The sequence below is a fragment of the Myotis daubentonii genome, chromosome 6 (genome assembly GCF_963259705.1).
Source record: "Myotis daubentonii chromosome 6, mMyoDau2.1, whole genome shotgun sequence".
NCBI lineage: Eukaryota > Metazoa > Chordata > Mammalia > Chiroptera > Vespertilionidae > Myotis > Myotis daubentonii.
This window is the reverse complement of record NC_081845.1, coordinates 31,937,436-31,962,509: the sequence shown is the minus strand read 5'-3', so window position 1 is coordinate 31,962,509 and position 25,074 is coordinate 31,937,436. Positions and strand designations below refer to the sequence as shown.

Below are 25,074 nucleotides of genomic sequence, written 5' to 3'. Positions count from 1 at the left end.
GAATTCAGGTTAACTATTCTAAACACTGTTTTCATGGAATCTTATTTTAATAGTTTAATGACTTCAGATGGTTTGCTAAGGAAATGATGGTTCTTAGAAAAATGTTAGTATTATTTGCCAAAGGTTGTTTTCTAGATATCGTATTGTAAAATATGTAGACTTTGGGCATATTCTACTCCAGAAGCAACTGAGTTAAAACTGGGCTACGTTCCAGGTGAAATACATGAAAACATTAAAGTTCCTTGAGGAAAAATACATAGGAACAATTTTATATCACACCATTATTTAAAAAAATTTTTTAATTGATTTCAGAAAGAGGGAGGGAGAGGGAGAGAGCAATAGAAACATCAATGAGAAACATTGATTGGCCTCCTGCACGCCCCCTACTAGGGATTGATCCTGGGCACGTACCCTAACCAGGAATCAAACTGGCGACCTCCTGCGTCAACTCTCAACCAACTGGGCTGTACCGGCAGGACTGAATCCTACTATTTTTAAACAATGGAATGGTTTACGGACAGATTATTATATCTAATATGATTTTGACCATTTGCACAAGTTTAAACTAATCTTCCAGTGAAAAAGTTATGTAAATTTTCTTTTCAAACCTGTAAAATATTATAGAGATGTTAACCAATTTTGCCCAATTTCACTAACAAGCTATAATCATGATTTATATTATTTAGTAATTTAAATATTAACTAATCAGTCTTTGCTATGTAACATATTAATTTTGGAATCTTTGCCACAAAGGCAAATATCACTTTTACTAGGTTTCTTTGTATCTGTCTAAATATATCAACCACTAACAGTAGAATGAGAGAGACATCCATATGCTATCTGAATTGTTAATTCTGAAATAAAAAAAAATTTGATAAACTTTGAAAATAAGGAGTGCCATTATATTATATACCAGATGGAAAAAGGTTTTACTGATTAGATAAGTGAAATTTTAAAATTAACAAAATGTATTAAAGGTGGCTTCCTGTGCGGTGATATTGCCATCTGTGCCCACACCAAAAACAAGGATGTTTAACCTAAAGTTATAAGTACCTGTATATGCAAAGCCTTCAATACATAATAAAACTATTCCATGAAGTCACACCTGTGGTTGGAAACTGCCTAACTTGAGATGAATAAAATCTGTTTTATAATTTACTAGGCAAAAGATGTTATAACAACAGCTAGAAACGAAGTTCCTTCATGATATTAATTTCAGAAATGTTCTGTAAAGGTCATTGGAAACTTTGGTTAATCTGCTATCAATAATCCCATCTGGGATATGACCCAAACTGAAGGGTGAGAGAGGGGGGTGCTAGTGGGACACACAGTTTCTTTTCAGAGGCAAATTCCTGAACTACAGGGCTCTTTTTATCACTTCTCCCTCTATTCCCTAGAGACAATGGATGCAAAGGTTTCCTTTGAATGAAAGAGCCACTAGAAAAATTTCAGTTAACATATAACACTATGCAACGTTTTAATGTGTTTAGTCTATATATAACAAGGGGGCTTGAGACCAGAAGTCATTGTTTCTTTTTGTTTATTTGCTTATTATTATTTTTTTTGAAAACTTGATTTCTAGAAGTCAGTTAAACGTTATTGAAGTTGTCAGAAAATTTCTGATTCATTTAACTGAAGGCTTTTCTTTGTTACATTTCAAAAAGCACAGTGCACCCTCTGATTTTGCAAGAGGGACAGCCACAATCCTTTCTCCAGGGGAGGAGTTGGAGGCACCCAGGAGTTAAATTTCCCTTATAATGATGTTTCATTACCACCACATTTGCACTCGGGGGATTATTACTATTGACTCAGAAGCAGGCCTGAGACTGCAGAGGAGGAAAACCATTTCCTTTGCCCTTACAAGAGCCCTGAGAAAGAAGGGGTTGACCTTGAAGTATCTGGGTAGTGGAGAGTAGATGCAAAGAAGTAGATGATAGGAGACTAAGGAGAAAGAAACCAAATGGTAGACCATTTACTATCCATCACAGATACACCCTGTTAACTCAGTCAACACAATGGAGGGTATTTTAGGCCTGTGTATTCTAAGCAGTTATTTATTAACTGAGATCAACAGACATTACAATGTTTAGCTTCTCAGCAATCTTTGCTACTCTTTTACGTGGGGATGATCTCGGTGGGGACAGTGAAACCTCTGAAGTATATTTAGGAAATATGAGTGGGCATTCTGGGTTGTCTCAACAATGGGAGAACTACTGCTATTTAGAGGTTGAAGGTCAAGAAAGTTAGACATCCTCTAAATTTTTGAAAGAGTCACATGCTACAAAGAATTATCTTATTTGCTATATGATTTGAATGGACCATTATTCATGTGGTTTCAAAGTAATTTAATGATCCAAGAAATAAACTCTTTAAGAGATATAAAACCAAGGTATTTTTGCAGTTTTAAAGTTCACTGAATATTTCAGAAATGCAACCACTATATACGATAAAGGCAGACTAAACATTGTTATCTTTGAAAATTTACCAGGGGTTGTTTGCCATTTTGGAAAATGTATCACCCCATTCTAAATATGTGAGTCACAACTACAAACCACCTATAAATTAGTCTCTTTTTGACTGTTTTAGATTCTCCATGTAAGTAAGATCAGGTAGTATTTGTCTTACTGTGCCTGGCATAAAGTCTTCCAGATTCATGATTTTACAATTAGCAAGATTTGCCCTAACTGGTTTTGCTCAGTGGATAGAGCGTCAGCCTGCGGACTGAAAGGTCCCATGTTCAATTCTAGTCAAGGGCATGTACCTTGGTTGCGATCACATCCCCAGTAGGGGGTGTGCAGGAGGCAGCTTATCAATGTTTCTCTCTCATTGATGTTTCTAACTCTCTATCCCTCTCCCTTCCTCTCTGTAAAAAATCAATAAAATATATTTACAAAAAACAAAAACAAAAAAACAAATAGCAAGATTTCCTTTATTTTCATGGCTGAACAATATTCTATTCTCTCTCTCTCTCTCTCTCTCTCTCTCTCTCTCTTTCTCTCTCTCTCTCTCTCTCTCTCTCTCTCTCTCTCTCTCTCTCTCTCATAAAGTGAAAATAACCTGAACTTTCAGAAACTAGGGGTACCTGTATATCATTTCATTATAAGAATAAGATATTTTTGCAGCTGAATTTTATCTAACTTGAAGAGATATTCAATACCAGTGTCAATACTTTAATATGCTGATACACACACATACACAAAGACACACATTTTTAAGTAGATAGCTTATATGGCAAATATCTACAAACAAAGCAAATATTCATCAATAGAGAATTAGCTGAATAAATTGTGATGTATTTGTACCATCGAATATTACACAGCATTTAAAAAGAGTAAGTTATGTTTGACTCAGGTTTTATATTATTTGGTGAGAAAAAAAATCAAGAACCAGTGCAGCATTCATAATAAAATGACATTTTATAAAACAAATGATAATATTATGTAAAATATTGATATATGGTTATATGAAATAAGAGAAAAATATGGAAACATTCATACTAGGTTATCATGTATTATATTAGAGGGCTGGAGGATCATAGGGTTGTGAAGGAAAGTACAGACAAAGTAATAGAGGAAAACATGCATGTGTGTGCATCTTTAGACAAAATTACATGTATGTATAAAGAATTAATTTTTAAAAATAAAAATGTAAATAAATGCAAAAAGTGAAAATCACCTATCACAGTGAAGTAGCTTTGACTGGTTAAAATTCTCGTCTGAGAAAGTCATGATTTGGAAGTGTGCTTTGGGGAAAGTCAGTTTCCTTCTATGTGCCTTAGTTACCCACTCATATTTTTCTAAAACAACCGTACGAGAACATGTTCTCTGTCTTACATAAAATACGATGTGGGTACACAGGACAAGAGACATGCTTGTGATCACATTCTCTATGCCTGGGTTACCGTGACTCACTGCTACGATTTGGATTCGTAGTTCTATCACTTTGGATGAGTTTAACTCACCATAGCTCTTGCTCAGTGAGGGAGGTTTACTGACATTCAGCTTAAAAAATAAAAGCACGAGTCTGAAACTTATTTTTTTTTTTAATATTGTAAAGTCTTTAAAGTTAGAGACGAAATTTTCTCTGAGAACAATAGCCATTTCTCTCATTGTTGAATTTTTCAAAGGCAATTCTGCTGACTCATTTATGATCTTGTTTTAGTATTAGCTAAAACTAGAGCAATTCAGAGTGAGACATACATTTTATCACATTCTATCTGAGGCATTTTTATTGAAATTAGAAAAATTAAACTCCCAATGACTTCAAATAAACCTTCCTGAGAAAAACTAACAAATTAACATTAAAATACAGAAACTATTTCTAAGGTAGGAAAACTTTTAATTTTTAACTTCCTATATTTTTTGTCAACAGGAAAAGTTATAGATAATGAAAAGTAGGTTTTCCTTTTTCAGAAGAAAGGTGGTATTGGGTATCTCCGGGTTACTTTTTCTTTCCTTTCTTTTTCTTGTCTTTGTCATGCATTGAGGTGGCCTTCTTTGCTGTCTCTGCCCGCAGTGCTGCTTCCTCTGCAGCCAGAGCCTCCAACCTCAGGCGCTCAGCCTCCAGCATCTTGTTTCTATACTCTTCCCGAATATTGAAGATCTTTTGACGGGCATCATCTAAGGAGTCCTTTTTCAAAAGAAAAACTCAGTCAAATAAGACCCACTGCTAAAAGGCTTATGGTCCCAGAAAACAAACAAACAAACAAGCACAACAATGCAAGACCTTGATCCTTTCTTTATGCCAGTAGATTCATGGGGGAAATGACTGAAGAAAGATGAAAATTAAGTAATGGTCTCAAATGCTTATCAATACATACAACATGAGATAGTAAAAAGGGTACATGAGATTTTAACAGAATAGTAAATAAAAACATCAATAGGAGGAAAATAAAAAGTTAAGAATTAAATAGGCAGAAATTTTGGCAAAGCAGTTATCTGCTTTAAATGAGTTCAAATATAATCTATATCAAATGTACCATTCTTGTGTGTCTCTCACAGTAACTGTGCTCAATAAAGTACTCGTTCCCCACACATAGTCTAGTCCTGACAAAGTATATCTGAGTTATGCTTACAAATAATATCACCTAATCCATTGGTTATCTTTGTTAGTGTCAGTTTGGCTTTCATTCTTACCACTTCGAAAAAACTATACAGTATTCATCAAAGACACCAATGACCTGTACATAGCTAAATCCAAGATAATTTCTTGATTCTATTCTTACTTAACCATACTCTCTCTTCCTGAATCAACGGGACTCACTTAGTTTCTTTGACATCGCACCCTCTTAACATTCCTTTCACTTCACTAGCAGTTCCTTACCAGTCACCTCTGCTTATTTTTCTTTTTCTCCTTCATCTTTTAATGTGGAAGTGGTCACATCTCAGATCTTAGGCCTCATCCCTTAGCAATTTCATTCATCTAACCTATGGCATTAAATTTCATGTATACACTGATGGGTCCTTTTTTTTTTTTTGGTAATCTCTAGCCCATATCTCCCTCCCAAATTCCAGAATCACACATCTAACTTCAATAGAATTTTCACATGACTGTCTAATAGATAAACTAAAATATCTGCTTTGATATAATAGATATATATAAAAATGCCCCAAATTGAAGTCCTTATCTTTTCTCCAAACCATCAGATCTTATAGCAATTCAATCCTTTCAGTTGTTTAGGCAAAATATTAAGAGCATTTCTTGACTCCTCTCTTTCTCTTGTAATGCACCAACATTCCAACAGAAAATCCTATTGATTCTATCTTGAAAATACATCTATAATTCAACTGCTTCTCACCACCATCTCCACCCTACCACCCTGGTGTGAACCATGGTTACCTCTCACGTGCTCAATGAAATGGTCTCCTTACAGATCTGTCTTTTTTTGCATGTGCCCCCTTCTCTACTTGTTTTCCACACAATATTCAGAGCAATCCCTTTAAAACTGAAGTCAGATCATGTTACTCCTCTGCTCTTTGGAATCCTGTCATGGCTCCAAATTTCCCTCAGAATAAAAGCTAAAGTTTTATTTTTATTTTATTTTATTTTTTAAATAAATCTTTATTGTTCAGATTATTACAGTTGTTCCCCCTTTTACCCCCCATAGCTACCCTCCAGCCAGTTCCCACCCCACCCTCTGCCCTTACCCCCCACTGTCCTCATCCATAGGTATACGCTTTTTGTCGCCAGGTCAAAGGTCATACACATGGAAAATGTAGCTATTTCCATCTGCAACGTGTCCCTGTGTTCAGAAAGGTCTCTCACGACTTGTTCACGCTCTACTCAGAAAGGGTATGGAGATCTGTAACGGCTTTTTAAAATAATGTGTCCTCTTATGTTTAAAATGAGGATTTTGTTACCAAAAGTGAGGAGAAAGCAACACTACAGCTGCTCTCGCCCTTCTCGCCCTTCTCGCCCTTCGGGTGATAGTTGTGCTTGGGGCTGCGCGCTGGTTCGAGGGCTGTCGACGAAGCCATCTGGGCGGCTCCCACAGTTCCGCCGGCTTCCCAGGGGCCATCGCAGCCTCACAGGGACCGTCGCAGCCTTGCAGGGACTGTCTCAGCCTCACAGGGGCCGTCTCAGCCCCACTGGGACCGTCTCAGCCCCACTGGGACCGTCTCAGCCCCACAGGGACTGTCTCAGCCTCACAGGGGCTGTCTCAGCCCCGCTGGGACCATCTCAGCCTCACAGGGATGGTCTCAGACTCACTGGGACCATTTCAGCCTCACTGGGGCCGTCTCAGACTCACTGGGGCCATCTCAGCCCCACAGGGGCTGTTTCAGCCCCACAGGGACTGTGTCAGCCTCACTGGGACCATTTCAGCTTCATAGGGACTGTCTCAGCCTCACTGGGGCCGTCTCAGCCTCACCGGGACCATTTCAGCTTCATAGGGACTGTCTCAGCCTCACTGGGGCCGTCTCAGACTCACTGGGACCATTTCAGCTTCATAGGGACTGTCTCAGCCTCACCGGGACCGTTTCAGCCTTATCGGGACTGCTTCAACCTCACTGGGACTGTCGCAGCCTCAAAGCAGCCGTCTCAGACTCACTGGGACCGACTCAGCCTCACAGGGGCCATTTCAGCCTCACTGGGACCGTCTCAGCCCCACAGGGACTGTCGCAGCCTCTCAGGGGGCACCACAGCCTTGCAGGGGGCGCCATATCCAACGTTGGGGGTGAAAGTGCGAGTCAGAAGCTCCTCTTGCTGTCTCTCCTGCTAGAAGTTTCTGAGAGTCGTCTGCAAGTGCTGGACATCATACTTTAACTGGTCAACACGAAGTTTGGCATTCTGTCTTTTGTTGGGCGGCTCCTCTCTGGACAAAATCTCCAGGCGTTCTAGCTGGCTAAATATCTGGTATGCTTGCTTGGGTTTCGTTTTCTATGAAGTGCACAGACTGCTTGTCTGCCGTCTCCTGGTGTCCCATGTGAGACTGGATCTGGTGGACCTGCTTGTGTGTTTGCTGGTACAGCGGTTCCATGTCGCCAGCCCAGCCAGGTCTGGCTCCAGCTTCCTCTGAACCTGAGTCTGCTTCTTGAGTGTGTCCTTTATGGGTGCGAGGAGTTGAAATCTGCAGTTTGTTGGGTTATGCTGCAAAAGCACAGGTGTTTCCTTTTGTGCCACTGGCACAGCTTGGGTAGGGATGTAAATTGAGTAGGGCAGGGTCTCAAGGAATCACCAGGGAGGAGCAAGCAGCAATGGCGTCTCCGCAGCTCCTCGCCTCTCCATGACTCCGTGACTCCACGTCCCCAAGTGCCAGCGAGCATCTCCGTGAGAGAGCCACCCTCGCTTTCTGACCCACTGCAAGGCCGTCCCGCCTCTCCCTGTAGGGGTCTGGGACCTCAGAATCCCGCCCCAAACAAGCTCAGTGGATTTGAGAGTTTGTAACCCTTTCTGATTGAAAAAAACCCACACAACCAGTTGCAGCCCACCTGGCGCACAACTCCGTACCTCTTCTCTTGGTACCTCTAAATATCCTACTCAGTCTCAATGCGCTTCTTTCTTTCCTTCCAGTTGTAGAACTTCCACTGGGCCAGCTTTCCCATGGTTCTGAATGATAGCTGTTTGTCCTATAGTTGGTAGTTTCAATGTTGTTGTGGGAGGCAGCACGCACAGGTCTATACCTTGTGCCGCCATCTTGGTTCTCAAAGCTAAAGTTTTTATGGTGGCCTTTGCAGTCCTACACGATGACCTTCCCCAGCCCTGTGTTCCCATTTTGTCTCTGACCTCTTCTCCAGTCACGTCCCTCTGTTCACTGTTCCTGTGGCACAGGCTCTCACTGTGCTTCTTCAAACACACCTAGTACAACCATTGTGCTCTGTTCCTAGTCTACTTTTTTTTTTTTTCTCAACACTTATTCCTTTCCATCAGAGCATACAATGTACTTAGGTATTGTGTTTATATTTAAGCATCTATTTCCTCACTAGAATTTGAACTCCACAGGGCAGGAAGGGGTTTATCTCTTCTGTTTATGCTTAGGAGAGTCCCTGGTACAAAACTGCCCAGAAATATTTGTTGAGTGAATAAACTGTGGAAATGGAAAGTATCAGGAAACTAGAAACATTAAAATAAATATTTTAGAAAAGAAGAATAATTTTCAAAACTGTAGACATGAACACTTAATGTCAGTTCCAGGTAACATTCTAGAAATGGATTATGAAATGGCTCTAAAATAAGGCAGTGATTCCTAACTTCATTTGCATTTCTGACAGCATGGCCACAGTTACGGTGCAATGTGTTGTTTACTCTTTCAAAATGATATAATGAAAGAATGATTAACGAACCAATACTGGCTATGAGAAAAGCTTCTAGAAAGGTTTTGTTTTCATTGCTAAATTCTTCCAGAAATGTTCCATAGTTTTACAAGGTGAGAGAAAAATACTGTATCTACCATAATAAAATTGGTTTGGCTAAACTATTGCACAAGTACAGGATAACAGCAGTGACATTAAAAAAAAATATGGAAAGAGCCATCTTAAGGGTTTAGTGTAAATTACATTTAATATGTGTCAGTAACCTCTTTGAGGATTGGTATGTTTTCCTCCTATTTGAAGAAAAATACGTTACTGATCATGTTTCTTTTTTGCTGCCAGCTTAAGTTTTGGCTGCCTCAAGTCTGTTAAAGCAATCTTCATCAGCTGTTTGCCAACTTCACAAACATTTTGTTGTCTTCTCTCCCATTCTTCCCACTTCGTGGACTGATTCCCAATGTGGCATTGTAGAGGGAATTTAGGGAATAATTGAAATTAGTGTGGATAATCAATTTGCCATCTTTTCTGAGAAGTTGGGAACGAAATGTTTTCAAGATTTCTTTGTTCCCAGGTACTGTATGACTCTGACACCTTTTACACAATGCAAAAGAATGTGTCGACTGTGACCCATGCATTTTTAGACTCACCCACATTTCTGCATACGTCTCCAGGCCTTTATCCTGCAGTTTAGCCCGTTCTTCTTGTTCAATTTCTCGAATGCTAAGGATCCTGGCCCTGTACTGTCGGAACTGGTGAACCTCCTCTGCCTTTTGCATTGCTTGCTGCTGATTCAGGTCATCTGTTTGCAGCAAAGGCTCAGTATTTGTTTTCCTTGATATAAGAAACATTGAAAGAGAGGCAATAAATGGAGATGGGAAAAAAATTAAAATTAAAAAAAGAGAGAATTAAATCATTTGGGAACTCTAAAATGAATTTTATCTTAGAACTCAAATAATTTAATATCGTAACAGTATGGTAGTCTGAATAAAATAAAATATGGAATAGAAATAATAAACCATTATTTTTAGGTGGCCTATGTTCCATCCATTGAATCACTGATATTTTAGAAAATTATTTTAGGAGAATATCAGTATAATTAGATGCACCACTTGATAAGATGTTTGTGAAACTGGTGTTTGAAAATATGAGCCTATTTTTCAGATCTTCCTTTTTAATTTAAGCAGCTAAATAATTTTGAAAATGTTTCCAAACATACAAATATGCTTGAGTAACTAGCTCCGTATTAATCCTATTATGTAGTTCTTAAGGAAGCTGAATCTAACTAAATAATGGCAGTAGATATGGTGAGAATCTTCTGTAGCTCAACTCACCTTAATCAAGTTGCACATTAAATCTTTCAGAAAACACTGAAATTCATGTACTTCTAAAAATTTAAATACCCTGAAAATATATGAAGCATTTAATTTCAAATTTCACTTAACAACTGTCTATTAGCAGTATAACCAAAATTCTACAAACACAGATGTCTACATTAATCATGTTTACTAAAACTTACCGTATATATTGATTTATATCTAGATCTAGCGCCTTTTGAATAAGTCGTGGAGACATTTCCAAAAATGATTGAGATCGTGTAGTCATCCCTGTTAAAAAAAAACAATCTTAAACTTCCAAAAAAATCAACAATGACTAACTAAATGAGTGTTAGATCTTATTTTAATGAAAGATAGCATTTTCTGTTAACAAAATAACCATTGATTGGACTTGCCTTATGTAATGATTTTAATGTGATTTAATATGCCTTAAAATATAATTATGTTTTATATTTATCTTTCACTGATGTTACTATGCTCACAGTTAAATAAAAAAAGATGACAAAATGAATATAATCTATAAAAACATCACAAAATGTTATTCTAATTATGGGTAAATGAAGGTGGGAACAAAAAGAAGACATTTAAGTTATGAAACTACATTATAAACAAATTAAATGACCCAACATTTAAAGAACTTGGTTTATATATGAAAGGCATACTAAGCATGCATGGGTAGAACATAAAAATGTTTAAGGCACAGTATTCTATCTTCAAAAAATTTTTAGCCCAGTGTAGTAGGCAACATACAATAGATAAACAGTGAGTGTCAAATTAGTAGGACCTTTTTACTCTATAGACCAATATGAACCCATAAAAACAGAGTTAAGAAAAATTTCAGAATCTAGGATACTATCAGCCTTTCCAGACCATTTTATAAAAATATATTTATTTTTAAATTATAGTTGACATACAATATTATATTATTAGTTTCAGGTATACAACATAGTATACCTGAAACTAATAATATAATATAAATAATATAATATATATATTATTTGGCCTGGTGCATGAAATTCATTCATGGGGGGGGGGCGGTCCCTCAGCCTGGCCCTCACCCTCTTGCATTCCAGGACCTTTTGGGGGATGTCCAACTGCTGGTTTAGGCCCGATCCCGCCGGTCAGCAGTTGGACATCCCTCTCGCAATCTGGTACTGCTGGCTTCTAACTGCTCGCCTGACTGCCTGATCGCCCCTAACCACTCGCCTGCCTGCCTGAGCGCCCTGGTTTCTGGTCATTTTGGTCGTTCCACTGCTTTGGTTGCTGGGCTTTTATTATATAGGATATATCTAATGAAGTTATCACCACAATAAGTCTGGTACTCATCTGACACCATACATAGTTATTACAATATTATTGACTCTATGCTTTACAATATATTCCTGAGACTTATTTTATAACTGGAAGTTTGTACTTTCTAATCCCCATCACTTTTTTGCCTATTCCCCCACCCCACTCCCCTCTGCTAATCATCAGTTTGTTCTCTGGTATCTATAAGTCTATTTCTGCTGCTTTTTTTTTTTTTTTTGCTTATTCATTTGTTTTTTTATATTCCACATATTAGTGAAATCATATGGTATTTATCTTTCTCTGTCTGGCTTATTTCACTTAGGATAATACCCTCTAGGTCCATCTATGTTGTTACAAATGGCAAGATTTTATTTTTTTATGGCTGAATAATATTCCATCTTTCTAGTCCATTTGGTTTCTTTTTAAAAAAATTACTAAAGTATAATTTATACACCGCAAATTTTGCCCATTTAAAAAGTATAATTCGGTACTTTTTAGTAAATTTACAGAGGTGGGCAACCAGTACCAAAATCCACTTTTAAACCATCTCTATTACCCAAATAAAATCTCATGCCTTTTTACAGTCATTCTACATTTTCTCCACAAGTCACAGCCAACCATTAATCTACTCTGTGTCTCTATAGATTTGCCTTTATTGGACATTTCATGTAAGTAGAAATGGTAAAATTATTTCTAACTTTTCAATAAACTGCCAGTCATATTGCTTTGATCATTGTTGGCTTCATTATAAACTGTGAAATCACAAAGTCATAATCCTCCTCCTTGGTTCTTTATCAGAATTAGTTTGGTCATTCTGAGCCTTTTATAGTTCCACTAGAGACCTGATGCATGAAATTCATGCAAAGACTTCAGCCCTTGCCACCGCGGCAGCTGCCTCTGCCTTGGCCCCCGCCCACTGTGGCTTTGTCCAGAAGGATGTCGGAAGGACATCGAGTCTAATTAGCATATTATGCTTTTATTATTATAGATATAAATTTAGAGGTCAGCTTATCAAATTGTGTAAAACATGTACTAGGATTTTAATAGGGAAAGCACTAAATTTATAGATCAATTTGGAGAGAATTAAATATAAATATACCATATTACTATATTGAATCTTCTAATCCAAAGCATGGACTACCTCTCTCTTTATTTAGATCTTTGAAATTTTTTTTCAGTGATGTTTTATAACTTTCAGTATGTAAATGTTTGATTTTTATTAAATTTATTTCCATATATTCATTAGTGATGCTATTGTGATTAAAACTGTCTAAATTTAATTTTGATTGCTCATTGATAATATGCAGAAATAAAAGCATATTTTGTATATATCATGTGACCTCACTAAACTCACTTATGAGTTGTAAATGATATTCTTGGTTCTTTTTCTCTGATCCCTTAGAATTTTCAATAAGGGATCAATTTGTCTGAGAATACAGTTTTACTTCTTTCTTTCCAATATGGATGTATTTTATTTATTTTTTCTTATTGAAATGGCTAGAACTTCCTTCAAAGTACTGAATATAGGTGGTTAGAATGGCCATATTGCCTTGTTCTTCACCATAGGCTAAAATCTCTATGATGGTTTTATTACCCTGATTTCCTTGTTCAGTTTTTTACTGATTAGTTGCTTGCCTTGACCAGCATCATAGTACCCAAAGGGACCCAGATCCTCTCCCCTGGAGTCTCCAGGAAAAAGGCAGCCCTGACAACACCTACATTTTAGAATTTTTTCCCCATAGAACTATAAGAAGTTAGTTTGTGTTGTTTTGAGCCAGCAAATATGTAGTTGTTACAGCAGTGAAAGAAAACTAATTCAATTAAGAAAATTTATTTGTTGTTCTTATTTTTAATAAACATTTTGTACTTTGTTCTATGCCTTCAGAGTTTTGAAATGTTTTTTGGCCATTTCCTTATTGCTGCTTTTTGGGACGAGGGCATGTCAAGTATTTACCATTTAAGAAGTCTTACCCCCCCCCCCCTCCCCACACACACACACACATACACACACACTAACTATTTAACCTTGCTTTTTAACATGTGGTTATAGTAGTCTCCAGAAATATTGTCAAGCATTTAATTTTTAACAACTTGTTAAAAGTGATCTTTCATCCAAAATATAATCTAATGTAAACTTTTAAAAATATAAAAAATAACATCCAAATAAATTTTTTAGTTTTTTTCCAAAAAATACAGTCATGTACAGATGAGAAAATAAAACATAATAATACAAATCCCAACTCTGCTCCATTATTAAAACATAAATTCAATCATTGTTTTTATTAAATAACATTAAATAAAAGATTCCTAAAGTATCAAAATTTTATTATATGACTCTTTTAAAAACCAGTAGCACTAACTTTTCTTTTTTCATCATAGTTACTTTGGGATCTTAGGTTTCTAAAGTACATTTGCTTTTCTTATTACATATCTACCATATTAATGTTGGGTGTATTTTTGGCATTTCTAACTTGAATTATTTCTATAAGATACCAACTGCTGACTTTGGCTGGAAAGAAACTATTTTCTGATTAATTAGATGTTTGTGATTTTTTTACATCCAGCCAAATAATATATATTTAAACTCAGAGAGTAGAAAATGGGCAGAGAAATCTTCATGTTAATCTACAAAACTCTGTTGTATCAGAACAACGTGTGAATGTAGTATGACAGTCTTGAACCTCTGAACAATGCAGCTCAAAGTGTGTGTGTGTGTGTGTGTCTGTGTGTGTGTTGTTAGGTCAGAGAGAGCCCAGGATCAGATACATGCAGACATGTGATGAGACAATGGACTTCCCCTGGGATTTCTCACAGATCAACGTGCCAGACACAGATACCAGCTTCTTCTCCCTGAATCCACATACTCCCACACAGATACGGACTTCTGAATACCCCTGCCCATCCCCTACAGCAGAGAATTCCTCAGCTCATGTCCCCGCCCCTCACCCAACCGCAGTATAAAAAAAAACGCCCCCCTCCCTGTTGGCGTGAATCCACGTGCCCTGTCCTTGGGGTACGTGGGTCTCCCGGGGACGCAGAAATAAACCTTTTCCTTTCCTTTCGTTTCTGATTCACTGGACTTTATTTCTTGCGACGTCTCCTGAGTCACCTAACCTAACATGTGTGTGTACCATCCTCCATCTGAAAGTGATAGTATGCATAAGAATAATTTCACAGCAATTGGTTATCACTGGGTCATTTTATTGTATTTTACAAAGTTTCAGTTTGCAAAAGACTCAGAGACAACTTTCATGACAGGTAGTATGAGAATTAGTATTTAAAAGTCATGGCAAAGAATGGTTTGACTGATTGTGCGGTCTGAAGAAAAGATTTTAGAATACAGACAGTGATCATGTCCAACCTCTGGAAGAGGCACTTTTCAGAGGCCCCAAGAAATAAAAGGGACATTGAAAGCAATGTTTAGGCTCTTGGCCTTGACGATGGCTTGGTGTAGAAGAAGACTGCTTAGGAGTGAATTCCATAATGATATTGTTTTCATGACCTCTCTCATTATGCAGCAAGTTGTTCTAAGTTACCTACTATATGAAAATAGAAAGTAGCAGGAATACGGTCGCTTTAGGGAGTCACAAATATTGATGGGAAGGTAGAGGCCATACCACATGAAGCTCTCACAGGGCATAGCCCTCCCAGCACAATTATAGCCAAAAGGTTACGGTTGTAAGCTTGACCTTAAAGTCCAACCCTGCAGTCCTAGGTAGCTAAGGGATGTATGGGCTGTGGGGGGTGCAGCAAGTGTTGCCTAAACAAAGCTTGATAGAGTTGAGAGAATGGCAACAACAGGAAAGAAGCAGATTTGAAACTGGCAAGAACATTGTAAACATCTTGCCTTTGTTTTGCTTTGTGTGATCTGACTATAAAATAAAGCGTCGGCTTACAGGCATGTCACTGTTTCCTCATCCAGGCACAGTGATCCTACCTGGCCCCAACTGTATTCTCTTGTCTGTCTTTAATCCTTCACCACCTTTCCTCAGGCTCACCCCTGGCCGTCCTGGATGCAGTTCATATAATATCTTACGGGCAATGCTTTTCCAGGGATGAGGGCCAATTTGTGGTGCACCAACAGCAGAGGTGGAGTAACAGCAAGTTCCAGATAACCGCTGACAATCAGACCCATGATCTCCAGTAGGATTCCTGCTACAACCACAGTATGTGGGCACATGGCAATGTTTCAGAGGGTTAGGATGTATTGCAACCACACAACAACATAGTTTTTCTTGATGGTGTGTAAATAAACTTACCATTTTATGTTAAATTAAAATTATAATACCAATTTTTTAAGAATGTTTTAAAGAAATTTTTGCTTTAGGACAGGCTACTTTGATCCTCCCTTCCTGCGTACTCTTCTTACTTTCTTCCCTATTTGCCGACCCCTCCTCCTCATCCCAAAGTACACTCTTTTACAGTTATGCAAACTGGAAGGCAAATGTCTGGAGACTAATGGCCAGAAGTGTGAAGAAATGAGCAGCAGGAGAACTGACACTGAAGCCTGGTCTGGGGCTCGGGATTAAAAATAAAATCTACACTCTGACCGCAGAGGACACTGTTATCCAGGCTGCTCTGGTTACATTCCATTTTTTTTCAACTGGAAGGGTTTCTCATTAGCATATAAATAAACCATTTGAGATGGGAATTTAATTCTGTTTTCATTTTATAGATATTTAAATTAACTAAGTGTGGTGGGGGGGGGGGAAGTTTATGGAATCAAAAGAATTAGGGTTTGAGTGTTGATTCTATCCAAACTCTACCAGCTTCCTCTCCTTAGGTGAGTCATCATTTTATCTCCTTCGTTTACAAGGCAGAGATACCATATATGCTTTATCTAGTTCACAGAGGCTCAACTGCGATAAATATGCCAAAGCATTCTATCAACTGAATATTAATGTGAAATGATAGATATGCCCTAGTGCCACTACCATGCACATTACCTATTAAATGAGTGCTTGCTTTCAAAATATGGGTTCAAAACTCTCAGTATCTCTTTTTAGTGTGATAAAGGAGTCTTTGAATTTTCTTCTTTACAGTGAAAAATCATTTAAGGGCATGTTTTAGTCATAAAGTGTTTAATTTTAAAATTCTCAGACTGGTTCAGCAATTTTAAAAAGAGAACCATTGCTGGCATTTCTGAGGATGCTTCCTTCCAGAACATTTTCCTCTCTTGCCTGGGTTCTTAACAAGTAGAGAACAAAAGAGTGAGATTTTACTGCTGACAGAGGTGTAACTGGAGGATGTAGCCTCAGTGAGGCAAATGGGCCAAGATCACAGAACCCTGGAGGTGGCCAGCAGGCAGCCCCCCTCACTCATGAGTAGTGCTTCCAATTCAGGAAGGAGCAGGGAACTTGGGTCCCATGAGCAGCCCAAGACACAAGCCTCTTAACAATAGAAAGTCTGAGAGCTGCTTAGGGAAAATCCTCTCTGGTCCTCCAAGCCCACTACCCTGGAAGCCAGGAATGTGCAGACATCTCTCTGTAACACCATCCATGAAGGGCTTAGGTTCATTTTAGTAAATAAATGCAAATCAATGCCACACAAAAATGAACCAAATCAGTGTGGTTTGTGTGCCACTGAAAACTGCTCTCTCTTCTTCTTCTTCTTCTTTTTTTTAACTGCTTTCTTCCAACCTTTTAGAAACCAAATATTTAAAATTTGTTATAAAAGGAAAAGAAGAAAATCTATCCTGTAGCTTACTGTAGAGAAAACAAAAAGGAGGTGTTTGGTGACAATGTGTTTGTGATTAGTACAATTTTACTTTCAGGTATAACTACACACTTTAGAACTGCTACTTTTTAAAAATATTTGCTTACTTTTATTTTTAGGATAAGTGTTTAAACAATCAGATTCTTAAGCAGATTATCAACTCTCATAAGCCAAATGAAGACCTGTGCATCTAAAATACAAATTTTTCTATGGCATACCCCTCGACATCACATTTTTTAAAGTTAGTATATGTTCCAGGATTTTTCTTTCAAAACATGTACTTATCTTACCCACGAGAGTGATACCCACAAGTGTGATACTCACTCCAGTTATCCTTCCGCAGCTCATGGTCCTCTTTCCCTCCGATCTCACCCATTACCGATTTGGTCAGCTCCTTTAAGCTCTTGGACATTTGCCACTTCTTCCACAGCACACTCCCCTGTTGTATTGACTCTTTGGCCTCCATCATCTTTGTTTCTGGCTCTTTTGCAAAACTTATAGCTGTTTCTATTAACAACATGGCATGTGCGTTACTGACAAAAAACTTGCATGCTACGAAATCATATGCAAAAAGTAACAGGACTATGAGAGCACAGGTTTGGAGCAAAAGACTTGAAAGCTTTGCAACTTCTAAACCAGAGCACTACCAGAAATAACCATTGGCACGTCAGAAGATGACATGGATGACCTGAGCAGCCACTGGGCCTGGAAGCTGCCTCAGGATATCAAAAGGTAACATAAAAACAGAAGCTTTATGGAGGTGAGACGTTACAACTAGGAAGGGGATTTCTGAACCACTGGGGCTGCTGTTCTCTTGGGTGCTGGAGGAAGTGCCGCCTGTCCCATGTGAGAATTATGAGTAGATGGGACCCTTCTTTCTGGAGAGCAAGCCCTGTGTGCAGGCACTTGTCTAAAATTATCTTACTAGGGAAACAGAACTGGAAAGGGATCTTTCTTGTGAAGCTGCAAAATGTGAAAATTTTTTTCTTAAAGCTATAATTCTACTGCCCTTGTTCCATATCTCTGTGCCAGGAAAAACTGGAAGACCTACCACAACTTCCATTTTCTGCAGACATTTTTCCCTCTATTTATCCATTGCACATGTTTTAATTGGTGTTATATTCTGCTTTGAATGAAATAGGTTAGTGCTCAAGAGTGTGGAGAAATGTTGAAATAAAAGGGAGACAATCAGGAGTCAATGTTGGTTGCGTCAATATTGTCAAAATTGATGCAACCTTAGAGCAAGTTTTTCCAGGAAGTTTAACTTAGATAGATAAAATGGATAAATTTCTTGTAAAACAAAACTTACTAACCTTGACACAAGAAGAAATGGAAGAGATAAATATCAAGACATATAGGATGCATATACTGTATGAATTTACCTGGACTGTGGCAGTACTTTCCTGAATGGTTTCCCCATCTCTATTCTTTCCCCCTTTAAATGCATATCTTTAAAAGTCACCAGGGGTCTGCAATGTAAATCTGACCATGGAAATACACTTTTTAAATCCCTGACCTCCCAGCCCTGCTTAGCTTAAGCAACGATCACAAATGATGGGAAGAAATCTTCCTCATAGGTATTTTGTTTTGAGGTCAGTGTTTAAATAACTTCAATTTGAGTATCTTTAGGCCTATGCTCACACTCCTCAAATTGGCCACCCATATCTTCTTTTTTTTTTTCCAGTTCCCTGTGCTTTTTATTTTTTTATTTTTTTTAATTAAATCTTTATTGTTCAGATTATTACATTTGTTCCTCTTCCCCCCCCCCCCATAACTCCCCTCCTCCCAGTCCCCGCCCCACCCTCCGCCCTCACTCCCCACCCACTGTCCTCATCCATAGGTGCACGATTTTTGTCCAGTCTCTTCCCACATCTCCCACACCCCTTCCCCCCCCAAGAATAGTCAGTCCATTCCCTTTCTATGTCCCTGATTCTATTATAATCAACAGTTCATTCTGTTCATCAGATTATTTATTCACTTGATTCTTAGATTCACTTGTTGATAGATGCATATTTGTTGTTCATAATTTGTATCTTTACCTTTTTCTTCCTCTTCCTCTTCTTAAAGGATACCTTTCAGCATTTCATATAATCCTGGTTTGGTGGTGATGAACTCCTTTAGCTTTTCCTTATCTGTGAAGCTCTTTATCTGACCTTCAATTCTGAATGATAGCTTTGCTGGATAAAGTAATCTTGGTTGTAGGTTCTTGGTATTCATCACTTTGAATATTTCTTGCCACTCCCTTCTGGCCTGCAAAGTTTCTGTTGAGAAGTCAGCTGACAGTCGTATGGGTATTCCCTTGTAGGTAACTGAGTTACTTTCTCTTGCTGTTTTTAAGATTCTCTCTTTATCTTTTGCTCTTGGCATTTTAATTATGATGTGTCTTGGTGTGGTCCTCTTTGGATTCCTTTTGTTTGGGGTTCTCCATGCTTGTTGGACCTGTAAGTCCATTTCTTTCACCAGGTGGGGGAAGTTTTCTGTCATTATTTCTTCAAATAGGTTTTCAATATCTTGCTCTCTCTCATCTTCTGGCACCCCTATAATTCTGATGTTGGTACGCTTGAAGCTGTCCCAGAGGCTCCTTACACTATCCTCGCATTTTTGGATTCTTTTTTCATTTTGCTTTTCCGGTTGGATGTTTTTTGCTTCCTCGCATTTCAAATCATTGACTTGATTCTTGTGCTCCTCTGGTCTGCTGTCGGGCGTCTGTATAATATTCATTATTTCAGTCCGTGTATGCTTAATTTCTAGTTGGTTCCCCAATATAAGATCAAGGGTCTTATTAGTTTTCGTGTAGATCTCATTAAGTTTATCGGCAGCTTCTAAACAGTTCTTGAGAGACCTTAAAAGTGTGGTTCTGAACTCTATATCTTCCACTGACAATTTTGTCCTGTTTCTTTGTCTCCGCATTTTGTTATGCTTCCTTGGTGCACCCCCTAGTGGTCTTTGTTCGCAGTCTTATAGTTAAATCTTGATTGTTGTAGCTAATTCCAGGGAGCGTTTGACCTCCAGGCCAAGTGGCTATGAGAATCAGCTGTGTCAGCAGTGAGAGAACTTCTGTCCTCTAGGGAGGTGCTAATCTAGCCTTTGCCTGAGGCTATCCAGCAAATGCCTTTGTGCAGGGCTTGGGCGGGGTAGGGCGGGTCGCACAGGATCAGCAGGGTGGGCCGGACAGAGCAGTTATGGCGGCTCTCAGTCCTGTCCCCAGGGGCTCTGCCTCTCTGAGTCCCAGCACCCGCTGCAAAGCTGGGAGAGAAAGCTGCACTCGCTCTGACCGAAGCCAGACAGTCCCGCTTCTCCCGTTTGAGTCTGGGTCCCTAAAGACTCGCCCGGATCTGGAGCTCAGAGTCTGCGACTCCCTCCCGATTGAAAACGCCAACCGCGCCCTCCGCCGCCAGCCTGCTCCGCGCACTCCGCACCTCAGAATTTGACTTCAGCACTGCGCCTCCTCTGAGTGTCCGTGTGCATTTCTCTTTCCTCCTAGTTGTAGGACTTCCACTCAGCCAGCGTTCCTGTGGTTCTGGGTGATGTCCCTTCCGTTTTTTGGTTTCACTTTTGAAGCAGTTTTTCAAAGCAGCAAACTCCGGCGTTAACCTATGCCGCCATCTTGGTTCCCCATATCTTCTTCTTTACCTCTATTATATACTGTGTGAGTTCAAATATATGAAGTTCAAGAACAGGGAAAATTAATTCCTAGTGATAGAGGTCAGACTAGTAGTTACTTTGAAGAGGGAAATGGCAGGGAAGGGGAATGAGGAGGACTTTGTGGATGTATTAAGTATTTTATACCTTGATCTGAATTTTTATACATATGTGAAAATTTGTTAAGCTGTAGAATTGAGATTTGTGCCTTTATTGCATGAATGTTAGATGACAAGATCAAGCTCCTCAGAGCCCTGTTCTCCACTAGATCTTGTCCTTGGCTTAGGATCCCAAGAAACCAGAAACACCAATCAGAAAGGATGTATGCACCCCTGTGTTCATAGCAGCACAATTTACTATAGCTAAGATTTGGAAACAGCCTAAGTGCCCATCAGTAGATGAATGGATTAGAAAACTGTGGTACATCTACACAATGGAATACTATGCTGCTGTAAAAAGGAAGGAACTCTTACCATTTGCAACAGCATGGATGGAACTGGAGAGCATTATGTTAAGTGAAATAAGCCAGTCAATGAAAGAAAAATACCACATGATCTCACTCATTTGTGGATAATAAAGACCATGATAAACTGATGAATAAAAATAGATATGGAGGCCGAACAGCATCGAACAGACTGTCAAACTACAGTGGGAAGGCCGAGGAGGGTTGGGGAGGGAGTAAGAGATCAACCGAAGGACTTGTATGCATGCATATAAGCATAACCAATGGACACAAGACACTGGTGGGTAGGGGAGGCTGGGGGAAGTTCAAGGGGGGGGGGGAAGGAGACATATGTAATACTCTTTGTAATACTTTAAGCAATAAGACAAAATTAAAAAAAAAAAGAGAGAGAGAGAAAAAGAATTCCAGTTTTAGCAAAGAATCCTGCTAAACCCATTTATTGAGATCTAGAGGCCCGATGCATGAAATTAGTGCAAGAGTAGGCCTTCCTTCCCCCAGCTGCCGGCATTGGCTTCCCTCTGGTACCCGGGACCTGGGCTTCCCTTGCAGCCCCAGCTTTGTCCACAAGGACTTCTGGTTTAATTAACATATTATGCTTTTATTATTATAGATTGCCCTTACCCTTGATATCCAATTAAGCTTCTCTTTCTCCCATCTTTGATACTTAATCAAGTTCCTCTTCCTTAACCCCTGAGACCTATCCAAGTTCCTCTGAGTATTTTCTCTCTACTTCTGCCTATTGGCTATAAATCCCCACTTGTCCTTGTAATATTCAGAGTTGAATTCAATCTCTCTCCCAATTGCAACATCCCTGACTCCTATTGCAATAGTCTTGAATAAAGTCTTCCTTGACATTTTTAACAAACATCTAGCACAACAATTTTTCTTTTACATATAACGTAATGTAATATTATTAATACATTGTAATAATACAAATGTATTATCATTAATACATTTAAATAATAAGCATAATCTAGAGCTTATTCACCTTTGTATTCCTAATATTATTTAATTTCATCAATTAGAGGAGTAAGTACTTTAGGAGTTAGAATATTTTAAATCCCAGTGTTGTCACTTTTTATATGTATGTGACTTAGGAAAAATAAGATGACTCTCTGAGCTTTGGTCTCTTTATCTGTAAAATGGAAATAGTAATGTTTGTGTCATAGTTAAAGGTTTGTGCTATAGGTTAAAGTGAGATACTAAACATGAAGCATTTTGAACAGGCTCCATCCCAGGATAACAGAATTATGGTGATATTTACTGTTTAGATTATTTATAGAAAAGTTACGAAACATTATTTATGTAACAATTATTGAATTACTAGAGGCCCAGTGCACAAAAATTTGTGCATTGGTGGGGGGAGGGGTCCCTCAGCCCGGCCTGCGCCCATTCACAGTCCAGGACTCCTTAGAGGGGTGTCCCCTCCCCAGGGGATCAGGCCTAAGTTTGCAGTCAGACATCCTTCTGGCAGCCAGGGAGCCCTCGGGGGATGTCTGACTAAAGGCTTAGGCCCCCAAGGGATCACGTCTAAACTGTTAGTTGGACATTCTTAGTGCTGCCACGGAGGTGGGAGAGGCTCCTGCCACCACCACTGCTCTGGCCAGCCATGAGCCAGCTTCTGGCTGAGTGGCACTTCCCATATGGAAGTGCACTGACCACCAGGGGGCAGCTCCTGCATTGAGCGTCTGTCCCCTGGTGGCCAGTGTGCATCATAGCAACTGGTCATTCTGCCATTCAGTCAATGTGCATATTAGCCTTTTATTATTATTATATAGGATGTCCCTATTTTCCCCCTTTTGTCCCCTCTACCCAGCTCTTGCCCCCCACTTCTCTCTGGCTATCACCATACTATTGTCTGTGTCCATGGGTTGTGCATATATTTTCTTTGGCTAATCCCTTCTTTAAATTCACTTCTTTAAATTTTTATTTTCAGATAAGTGCTTATAACTGCACTATTATATATTTTCTATTATAGCATTTAGAATTAAGGTATTTTTTAATTGAACCCTTGTTAATTTTAGCACAATTTAATAAATTATGTTAGAAGCAATTAGGAGATTTTTCATGTAATGCAGATACATTTCAATTAATATTTTATTACTTTTTAATTTTTTAATATTTTTAAGATTCGTGCAATAGGCCTTCTTTCCCCTGGCTGCCAGCACCTCTGGCACCTGGGACCCAGACCTTCACTCTGGCCACCGCCTTCCATCTTCGCTCTGGACATAGTCTTCGCTGCGTCTGGAGCCTTCAGTCTTTGCTCTTCACTCTGGCGGGAGTCTTCAGTCTTCAGCCAGAGCTGCTCCTGTAGCTCCTTCCACCCCCCACCATCCCCCTCATAGCTTGATCACTGCTTCGCCTGCAGACATCGCCGACGGGCTCCTGGGTTCCAGGGGGCCGCCTTGCCTGCGGCCCGGCTTTCCGATCATAATCACCAACACAGGCCACAGGCAAGGAGGCTTCTTCGTCCCGGGGTGCCGCCTTGCCTGTGGCCTGGCTTTCTGATCGCGATCAGGATCACGGGCCGCAGGCAGGGCAGCTCCTGGGTCCTGAGGGGCCGCCTTGCCTGTGGCCCGGTTTTCCAGGGGCTCCTGGGGTCACACATGGGGGCCTGGATGGCAGCTCCCAGTGTCCTGTCCTGCCTGCAATATGCAAATCAGCCTCCATCTTTGTTGGCAGTTAATTTGCATATCACACTGATTAGCCAATAGGAGGTGTCGTGAAGGTATGGTCAATTACCATGTTTGTCTATTATTAGATAGGATTCGCCTGAAGATGTGCGAGTAGGAAAGCATGTTTTGGGATTTAAATGAAGCAACCACATATTGGTAAGAAAATACCAGACACATGAGCTGATGGAGGGCTCTGTCTGCATGCTGGGTTTGTTCTTGGCTATCTTGTGAATTTAGTAAATTACTGAGGAAATAATTATAGGTCTTTGTCCTTATTGGTAAGTTGAGAATAATATTATATATCAATGGGTTGATGTGAGTATTAAAATAATTAGCATTTCACAGTTCCATGTTCAAGGCAATCACTGACTTTATAGCTATGATTCTTAACTGCCATTATTCATGTTTATGGTGATTAGAAAAGGTGCCAGATTTATAGCAGGATGTCTATCTTCAAGTTTGCATACTGCTACTTCTAGCCAGGCCATACCCTTATATCTCGTTTCATCTCTCAGTCAGTGGAGAAAATCATATCCACTTGATGGGAAACGTAAACATATGCCTGGTGAAAAAGAAATAAATATCTATCTTTTATAGGATGGTATGTGACTTTTCATAACCCATAAGAAAACAGATCCTGACATGGTTTCTTTTTACCAAGCACGACTTGCTGCCTGTCATTTCGAAGGGGTTACGGCCCTGAGGCCTTGGGGGCAGGCTCACTGACCTTCTTCTCCTCGCGAAAGGCTTTCTGACAGAGACACAGTCCCAGGCACGCTCTCGCCATCGGGTGTTTTCTTAATGAACCGGCTGAGGTAATGCAGACGAGCCTGATAAGCCTAAGGAACAAACATGATCAACACACAGAACAGACATCTTAAAGGTACTCAAGAACCAAACAAAAACAGAAAACACAGGGAAATGTGAATGACTGAGGCAGCTGGGACCAGGCTGGCTCTTGTTAATTATCGAATAAACTCAATTTCTAAACCATCCATGTTTTTGACAGCCATTTCTGAGAACTAATGAAGAAGTGGTCCTAAAATTAATGCACTGAAATCCCACGTCTCCTGATTCTGAATCGCTTTCATCTTTCCCAGTTACCCTGAGTTGGGACATGAAACACACACCAATAATACTGTTTCACCATGGCAATGATTCTTATATAAAACGTAGGGAGAGGGAGACATGAGGTCTAGGGGGCAAAA

The 25,074-nt window shown here is 39.3% G+C and overlaps 1 protein-coding gene across 1 annotated transcript in view; it reads right to left on the bottom strand.

Moving 5' to 3' along the window:
* Positions 1 to 3,194: 3,194 nt before the first annotated feature.
* Positions 3,195 to 25,074, bottom strand: part of ADGB (androglobin) — a 142,374-nt gene continuing 120,494 nt past the window's right edge. The window contains exons 32-36 of the mRNA XM_059700617.1: positions 24,594 to 24,705; positions 17,411 to 17,593; positions 10,264 to 10,351; positions 9,395 to 9,578; positions 3,195 to 4,629 (exon numbers count right to left, since the gene is read on the bottom strand). Of these exons, the coding sequence (XP_059556600.1) occupies positions 4,441 to 4,629; positions 9,395 to 9,578; positions 10,264 to 10,351; positions 17,411 to 17,593; positions 24,594 to 24,705 (756 nt within the window). The 3' untranslated portion in view covers positions 3,195 to 4,440. The remainder of the gene's footprint in view (positions 4,630 to 9,394; positions 9,579 to 10,263; positions 10,352 to 17,410; positions 17,594 to 24,593; positions 24,706 to 25,074) is intronic.